Raw genomic sequence first — 9330 nt, 5'->3', positions numbered from 1 at the left:
TATTAGTTGCATACACGATCTGCTGGAAAGGACAAAGGTTACATGCTTTTTAAAAACATTTATTCAGTAAACAGAATTTGCTTTAAACATCAGCAATGAAACCGTTTCACTGACAGGTGAGTAACAGAACTTTTTTTTAAATTAACATGATCAAGAGATAGGAACATGAACAGCTGACTTCATTGTCCCTAGTGCAGATGCATCCTTATTGCCAATGAAAATGGAGACTTCAATATTCAAACACCTCTTATTGAGTGGCATGATTAGAAGCTCTTTGTCAAATTTGGCCTCAAGCCAGTATTCACCATCTGAACTAAAAGCTACATATATAAAACTGACAAATGATAACCGTAGCATACTAGTACACTAAGTATACTTCGCCAGAGTGACTAAATCGTGCCAGATGTACTTACAAATATTGGTACCGTGCAAAGAAAAAAAAGCTCCACTGACTACTTGGACATTTCAGTGTCTCCCACTTCAAGCTGATGAGGTAACCGCTACAAATGGCAACCAAATAATTCCCACGATTTTATATGAACTTGGGCCATATTCGAATAAATCTGTGTGTGCGGGTGATGTGCATAAGTCACGGTCATTGATAGCAAGTTTAAAACGGTTGTCTCAATGACCCTCTAGACTCGACTCTGGCATTTCCGTTATTGTGGGCCAAAGGCCCCAAAAGATAGGATGCAGTTGAGTTCAGTCAGGTGATGGAAATAAATACGCAAACAAACATGAAGTGGTTAATAGCATAGGGGGGAAAGACACACAAACAAAAACATGATTTCAATGGTAATTAGCAATGGAAGGAAAATAACAATATTTGGGATTTTAAACAAGAACTGTAATATGTGCAAGCCATATGCTTTGACAGCTATTTAATATCTCATTGGGAGCTATTAAATGGACATTCTCTTGACATTTCTGAACAAACGTACTACTAACAATCTGCAGAAAAGGCATATTTTAGGGACAGTTATCAAAAAAAGCAGTCTCGAGACCTGATCATCCAACTGCTTTCACATTTTCATACCTTGAAAAATCAGGTCGTAAAATGGAGGATATGGCTATAACGAGGCCCACCTAATTTCCTCAGGAAAGATGGCAGGCCTTCCACAGTCAGGTGAAGCAGCAGCAACACTAACCTACAGGCGTAAAGAAGTAGACCATGTTCTTTTTCACTCAAGTCTGACATTATTTCATCTTTGGTACCATCTTATTCCCTTTTATTATTTACAGGAAGAGAACAGAGGCCCATGTAGCATCTCTCAAAGTGGTGGTGCAAAGCATCATGTCATTGCTGGTCAGCCCTGGGCTGTATGGTGAGTAGTTCCTCTCCGTGTGGCAGGGTGGCACTACTGCTCTCTGCTACCTTAGCAATGAGCGGCCTCCATGGGTGCGAGCGTCAAGATGCTCCGATCGTTGGAATAGAAGGGGTCCGAGTCGCTCCATGATCTAAAAGCATCAACGACAGAGGAGTGAGGGGTATGGGAGGAGGACTAAGCTGAAAACCTGCCTTAGGTGCTTCAATCCATCTCGGACCTGCCTAAAATACCCTTTTATTTACTGTTGGCTGTGACATCCATCTTGCCATGGCATGGTACAGTAGGGTGATGGTACAGGAGTAGTTGAAGACCTTATCTGTATTAATATGAGGAGGCCCTGCCTTGGAACTGAAACCCTGTCATTCTGCTCATCTTCTATTGGTTTCCTGCCCTGTCACCAGACTTGTTTCCTGCCCTACACTTCAATCTACACGGGTAGCAGCACAAGCAAACAGAGTTCAACTCAAAAGGAGGAGAGAGAATAGGGTGATTACAGTGAGGGTTAGTACAGGATGATTTAACATGGATGACACAAACTGTCAACTTCCTCCTCTCAGTAATGTCACTATATGCATAACCAGGTATACTAAATACTGTTTCTTTGAATGATATGAAGCTCAGACCTTGGCTATACATGTGAACAATTTACACTGACTACCTACTGCTAATAGGAAAATATCATATAATCAATATATCGAAGACATCTTAAATATGTGCATATTTATAGTAAAATACATATCTAATAAAGAGCCCTTGAAAAGAGGGCTCTCAACTGTCCTTCGGGAAAGGCACAAGGCCCCTTCCGATCTATCAGCCTGTATAAACTAACATTGCCACCAGGGGGCATAGTAGGGACTTGCCATATCTCAACCATATTCAGACTCCTGTAGAATATAATAAATCATCTTGTTCCTCACTATACCCATTTTATCATCTTTGCATCACAAGTATCAATACCCTATGCATGCTATATGGATTATAAGACAAAGACAACCGTTTTAAGATCTTGTATGTACATGGTGCTGTATGACTTCAAAAATAGGTATTTCTTGATAAATGTGTATGTTGGTGTGAATTGTCTAGTCTAGTGGTACTCGCACTTGATATCAAGCTATTAGTCCATTGTCTATGGCGATCTATCAGAACAGAAAACCAGGCAAGCAGCAGAATATTAGATTGAATAGTGACGCCAAGGTGATATAACAGCTGCATATGAATAACGTAGATGGGGGAAGTTGAATATCTAGATTTTAGACAGAGCGGCAACGACGAGAGGTTCAGACAAAGTGCAGCAAAGCAGGAGGAGGACCGTTATAGAAAAGATCAGGACACACGTGAACACATAAGGTCTGGTTACTCAGCATACATAATACCAAAGGCAGCCCCATGCAACAAGACAGTTCTCTTCTCAAAAGCACCTAAGGCTTCAAATACTTCACTTTATCAAATAAATAGCAAAAAGACTCCTATTCTCGTTTTGAGACTACGGTTTTCCAGTACATCTCTGTCAGGGAGTGTGGTCCCCGTGTTTCAGCTTAGGCACACCGACACCAAACACTGCAGCATGTCAAAACACAAGCATCATTCAGTAACAATACAGGGTACAGTAAAGTAGGGCTGATGTACTGCCATGCTGCCAGTCAGCGAGTATGGCCGATGGTGGGGTCTCTCTCCCACCGTGCACTGGCAGTATCCTAGCATTAAGGCCGGAACAAGTCTCAGTCTAACTTTGACTATTTTCTTTCTGAGTGCTCATCTCACCTCACTGTTGAGAGAGTGAGGGTGTGAAGTAGATGTGTGGGCAGACAAGGAAGGGGCTGAGAAAGCATTACACTGGCATCATGCTGTCATTGTCCATAGATACACACATACAGTATAACAAACTTTGGCAAGTCAGAGACCAAGAGTACAGTCGTGGCCAAAAGTTTTGAGAATGACACAAATATTAATTTTCAAAGTCTGCTGCCTCAGTTTGTATGATGGCAATTTGCATATACTCCAGAATGTTATGAAGAGTGATCAGATGAATTGCAATTAATTGCAAAGTCCTTCTTTGCCATGCAAATGAACTGAATCCCCCAAAAACATTTCCACTGCATTTCAGCCCTGCCACAAAAGGACCAGCTGACATCATGTCAGTGATTCTCTCGTTAACCTGTTGGGGGTAGGGGGCAGTATTTACACGGCGGGATAAAAAAACGTACCCGATTTAATCTGGTTATTACTACTGCCCAGAAACTAGAATATGCATATAATTATTGGCTTTGGATAGAAAACACCCTAAAGTTTCTAAAACTGTTTGAATGGTGTCTGTGAGTATAACAGAACTCATATGGCAGGCAAAAACCTGAGAAGATTCTGTACAGGAAGTGCCCTCTCTGACCATTCCTTGAGCTTTTTGACTCTGTTTACTGAAGACTGAGGATCTTTGCTGTAACGTGACACTTCCCGCGGCTCCCATAGGCTCTCAGAAGGCGGGAAAAAGCTGAATGATGTAATTCCAACCACTGGCTGAAAAACATTAGCGCTTTTGGCAAGTGCTCTATCAGAGGACAATGGGCTGAGGTGCATGCACGAGTCGACCCCATGTTTTATTTTCTTTCGTCTTTGAACCTAAACACGCTTTCCCGGTCGGAATATTATCGCTTTTTTACGAGAAAAATTGCATAAAAATTGATTTTAAACAGCGGTTGACATGCTTCGAAGTACGTTAATGGAATATTTAGAATTTTTTTGTCACGAAATGCGTCGTGCGCGTCACCCTTATTTACCATTCGGATAGTGTCTTGAACGCACGAACAAAACAGAGGATATTTGGATATAACTATGGATTATTTTGAACCAAACCAACATTTCTTATTGAAGTAGAAGTCCTGGGAGTGCATTCTGACGAAGACAGCAAAGGTAATAACATTTTTGTTATAGTAAATCTGATTTTGGTGAGTGCTAAACTTGGTGGGTGTCTAAATAGCTAGCCCTGTGATGCCGGGCTATCTACTGAGAATATTGCAAAATGTGCTTTCACCGAAAAGCTATTTTAAAATCGGACATAGCGATTGCATAGAGGAGTTCTGTATCTATAATTCTTAAAATAATTGTTATGTTTTTTGTGAACATTTATCGTGAGTAATTTAGTAAATTCACCGGAAGTTTGTGGGGGGTATGCTAGTTCTGAACGTTACATGCTAATGTAAAAAGCTGGTTTTTGATATAAATATGAACTTGATTGAACAAAACATGCATGTATTGTATAACATAATGTCCTAGGGTTGTCATCTGATGAAGATCACAAGGTTAGTGCTGCATTTAGCTGTGGTTTGGGTTAATGTGACATTATATGCTAGCTTGAAAAATGGGTGTCTGATTATTTCTGGCTGGGTACTCTGCTGACATAATCTAATGTTTTGCTTTCGTTGTAAAGCCTTTTTGAAATCGGACAGTGTGGTTAGATTAACGAGAGTCTTGTCTTTAAAGTGGTGTAAAATAGTCATATGTTTGAGAAATTGAAGTAATAGCATTCAACTGGCTGTTGAGTAGGTGGGACGATTTCGTCCCGCCGACCCTAGAGAGGTTAACACAGGTGTGAGTGACCGGGAGGCCCATGGGGCGACGCACAATTGGCCCAGCGTCGTCCGGGTTAGGGAGGGTTTGGTTGGCAGGGATATCCTTGTCTCATCGCGCACTAGCGACTCCTGTGGCGGGCCTGGCGCAGTGCACGCTGACCAGGTCGCCAGGTGTACGGTATTTCCTCCGACACATTGGTGCGGCTGGCTTCCGGGTTGGATGTGCATTGTGTCAAGAAGCAGTGCGGCTAGGTTGGGTTGTGTTTCGGAGGACGCATGGCTCTCGACCTTCGCCTCTCCCGAGTCCGTACGGGAGTTGCAGCGATGAGACAAGACTGTAACTACTACCAATTGGATACCACGAAATTGGGGAGAAAAAAGGGGTTAAAACAAATAAATAAAACAGGTGTGAGTGTTGATGAGGACAAGGCTGGAGATCACTCGGTCATGCTGATTGAGTTCGAATAACAGACCGGAAGCTTCAAAAGGAGGGTGGTGCTTGGAATCATTGTTCTTCCTCTGTCAAACATGGTTACCTGCAAGGAAACACGTGCCGTCATCATTGCTTTGCACAAAAAGGGCTTCACAGGTAAGGATACTGCTGCAAGTAAGATTGCACCTAAATCAACCATTTATCGGATCATCAAGAACTTCAAGGAGAGCGGTTCAATTGTTGTGAAGAAGGCTTCAGGGTGCCCAAGAAAGTCCATCAAGCGCCAGGACCGTCTCCTAAAGTTGATTCAGCTGCGGGATCGGGGCACCATCAGTACAGAGCTTGCTCAGGAATGGCAGCAGGCAGGTGTGAGTGCATCTGCACGCACAGTGAGGCGAAGACTTTTGGAGGATGGCCTGGTGTCAAGAAGGGCAGCAAAGAAGCCACTTCTCTCCAGGAAAAACATCAGGGACAGACTGATATTCTGCAAAAGGTACAGGGATCGGACTGCCGTGGACTGGGGTAAAGTCATTTTCTCTGATGAATCCCCTTTCCAATTGTTTGGGGCATCTGGAAAAAAGCTTGTCCGGAGAAGGTGAGCGCTACCATCAGTCCTGTGTCATGCCAACAGTAAAGCATCCTGAGACCATTCATGTGTGGGGTTGCTTCTCAGCCAAGGGAGTGGGCTCACTCACAATTTTTCCTAAGAACACAGCCATGAATAAAGAATGGTACCAACACATCCTCTGAGAACAACTTCTCCCAACCATCCAGGAACAGTTTGGTGACGAACAATGCCTTTTCCAGCATGATGGAGCACCTTGCCATCAAGCAAAAGTGATAACTAAGTGGCTCGGGGAAAAAAACATTGATATTTTGGGTCCATGGCCAGGAAACTCCCCAGACCTTAATCCCATTGAGAACTTGTGGTTAATCCTCAAGAGGTGGGTGGACAAGCAAAAACCCACAAATTCTGACAAACTCCAAGCATTGATTAAGCAAGAATGGGCTGCCATCAGTCAGGATGTGGCCCAGAAGTTAATTGACAGCATGCCAGGGCGGATTGCAGAGGTCTTGAAAAAGAAGGGTCAACACGGCAAATATTGAGTCTTTGCATCAACTTCATGTAATTGTCAATAAAAGCCTTTGACACTCATGAAATGCTTGTAATTATACTTCAGTATTCCATAGTAACATCTGACAAAAATATCTAAAAACACTGAAGCAGCAAACTTTGTGGAAATTAATATTTGTGTCATTCTCAACTTTTGGCCTCGACTGTACAAGTAAAAAGCAGAACGAGAATGCTACATCTTTAACAATGATCAAATAAATATAGCGTTACCTCAATTAGCATTCTCTTGAATAGATTTTGCAGCATAAACACATTGTCATAGATCAATAGAGACTTAGAGTCTGAACCTGGGCTTTGCCTACACTGTGAAGGACAAACACACTGACTCAGCAGGCTTTGGAAAAGTTAAAAGCACAAAACTTCAGACAGGTGACAGAAAGCCCCCGAGTGAAAGAAGACTTGCATACGAGTACAGACTTGGAAGGAGAGATTACATAGACACATGGCTACATTGGTGAACATGTTGTCCCACTGAATATAGAAGACAAATAGACTAGAAGGACTCCATGAAGTCGATCATAGCATACGAGATAAATATGTCTCTATTAAAGAACATTTAAGATCCAGGATCCAGATACTAGTCTCCCTCCCTACAAACCTTTCGCTGTCACTGGGGTGCCTGTCCTACCAGTAAGACCTTAGTCTAGTCTACCTCTCTCTACTAGGCTAGGCCTTCACTACTCCTGGGGAGCAGTGGGCTCATCCTGCTCCAGCTTGTAGGAGATGCGCCTGCAGCAACAGAGGCTACAGAGTGTGGGGTCACACCTGTTGGCGTAGGCAGGGTCGCAGCGGCCCATCACTTGCGCCACCATCCGGCCCAGCCGGGCGCACCCGTTCTCCCCCTCTGAGTAGCAACACATGGAGTCCACACAGCCGATGCCCTGGTAGTTAGTCTCAATAAGCTGCAGAGAGAGAGAGAGAGAGAGAGAGAAAAACAAAGGAATGGCAAGGAAGGGGAGACAGAGGGGTGGCAGAGCACAACAGAATATTAGAATCAGAACACACAGGTCACGCCAATATCCACAAAACAGCCCAATGACTGTCCAGGGAGCCAGGAGGGGATTTTGGGGATTCAGAGCTCTTCAAAACAATAAGAGGTGGGTGATGATGCACAAGGTGTCAGACACAAATGTACATGGCCAAGCTGGGGAGGAGAAAATCAATCAAATAAAAAAAAACTCAAATCTATACATTTTAAAAAAAAGTTATAAACGATGTAGTATTTTCTAAGGCAAGGCTGTCCTTGTCCCTGGCGTGGCCAAGCCTTGAAGGCACTAATCAAATCACACAGGAGTTACAGTGTTGCCATGCCAGTCTGATGTGTGCTTAAAATCCTATTCTCACATTAATCTCAGTCAGCTCAGCTCCACATAACAATGATAAATAACGGTGATTCACTCGCAATCAAAAAATCTACGGCTGCAAATGAATGGCAAAGGCAGAGAATTTTTTGAATATAAAATGCATAGCATTAAGTGGAGGAAAGTCGATTCCTAGACGACTCTGATCTCTTACAGCCAATTCCTGATTTTCCCGAGTAAGCACTTGCGCAGTGAGTGCTTGCGCACTGCTAAAGAGGCAGTCCTGAACACATCCCAAGACTATCGACACTGGTTTGGGGTTACAATGCTCAATTCCCTCCTCTCCCTACCACTCAGAAACTACTGCATATTTGCAACAGCAGCAGAAACAGTGGTAAGAAGAGTGAGAATTAAATAGGTATTAGACTACACTGCCATGGATGCATCATTCTACTGTATCCTACATTAAACACTGTCCTCCAAATGTTACTGTATGAAAAACTGATGTGCAAAGGCAAGCCAGTTTTCAGGAGATATGTATATTCTTCTCAACAGGACTGATTACACAAACTTCCTTCATGTTGTTTCCACCTTGACCTGTAGTTAGGGGACCACTAACATGGTTGGAGGTGGTGATGATGATTGACAGTTAAAGTGACTGTCCAGTGTTTCCAGATTTGTAGAAAAACATTGTTTGATATAATGACTGTTGCTGGTTTAAAGGCATTCACAGACAGACAGGTGAAAAATGACACGAGTCATGATTAAGTAAGGTTGGGTTTTGTTTTCAAAAACTAAAAGCATTGTATTTGGGACAAATCATTCACTAAACCTCAACTAAATCTTGTAATGAATACTGTGGAAATAGAGCAAGTTGAGGAGACTAAGCAGCTAAGATGGGTAGAAGTCTGTCCGTAATAAAGTGTTGCTCTGCTTTCTTAACAAGGCAGGTCCTATAGGCCCTAGTTTTGTCGTACCTGGACTACAGTGGCCCAGAACAGGGCAGCACGGTGTCCCTTTAATGTAAACGGAGAGCTAACATTAATAATATGCATGTCAATATCTCCTGGCTCAAAGTAGAGGAGAGATTGACTTCATCACTACTTGTATGTGTGAGAGGTATGTTGAACGCAGCAAGCTGTCTGTTTAAACTACTTGCACACAGCTCAGACACCCACGGGAGGGGCAGTATTACATAGAGCCATGACTACATGGAAATCTATTCCACATCAAGTAACTTATGCAAGCAGTAAAATGTCAGATAAAAAAACTGAGCAATGAGCCTCCCAAGTGGCGCAGCGATCTAAGGTACTGTATTACTACAGACCCGGGTTCGATCACGAGCTGTATCACAACCGACCGTGAACGGGAGTCCCATAGGGCGGAACACAATTGGCCCAGCATCGTCCGGGTTATGGAAGGGTTTGGCCAGGGGACTTTACTTGTCTCATCGCGCTCTAGCGACTCTGTGGCAGGCCGGGCACCTGCAGGCTGACCTCGGTCATATGTTGAACGGTGTTTCCTCCGACACATTGGTGCGGCTGGCTTCAGGGTTAAGTGGGCGGGTGTT

The 9330-nt window shown here is 43.3% G+C and overlaps 1 protein-coding gene across 2 annotated transcripts in view; it reads right to left on the bottom strand.

Moving 5' to 3' along the window:
- Positions 1–38: 38 nt before the first annotated feature.
- The window catches only part of LOC106584299 (phospholipid-transporting ATPase IF), a 62191-nt gene continuing 52899 nt past the window's right edge, over positions 39–9330 (bottom strand). For both annotated transcript variants that reach the window (XM_082968003.1, XM_082968002.1), the window contains 2 exons: positions 7225–7361; positions 39–1458 (listed from right to left, as the gene is read on the bottom strand). In XM_082968003.1, the coding sequence (XP_082824129.1) occupies positions 7256–7361 (106 nt within the window). In that variant the 3' untranslated portion in view covers positions 39–1458; positions 7225–7255. The remainder of the gene's footprint in view (positions 1459–7224; positions 7362–9330) is intronic.

Source organism: Salmo salar, chromosome 23, assembly GCF_965601325.2.
Source record: "Salmo salar chromosome 23, fSalSal1, whole genome shotgun sequence".
In the NCBI taxonomy this organism is placed as follows: Eukaryota; Metazoa; Chordata; class Actinopteri; order Salmoniformes; family Salmonidae; genus Salmo; species Salmo salar.
Note: the sequence above shows the minus strand (reverse complement) of the source record. Positions and strands in the feature narration are given on the sequence as shown.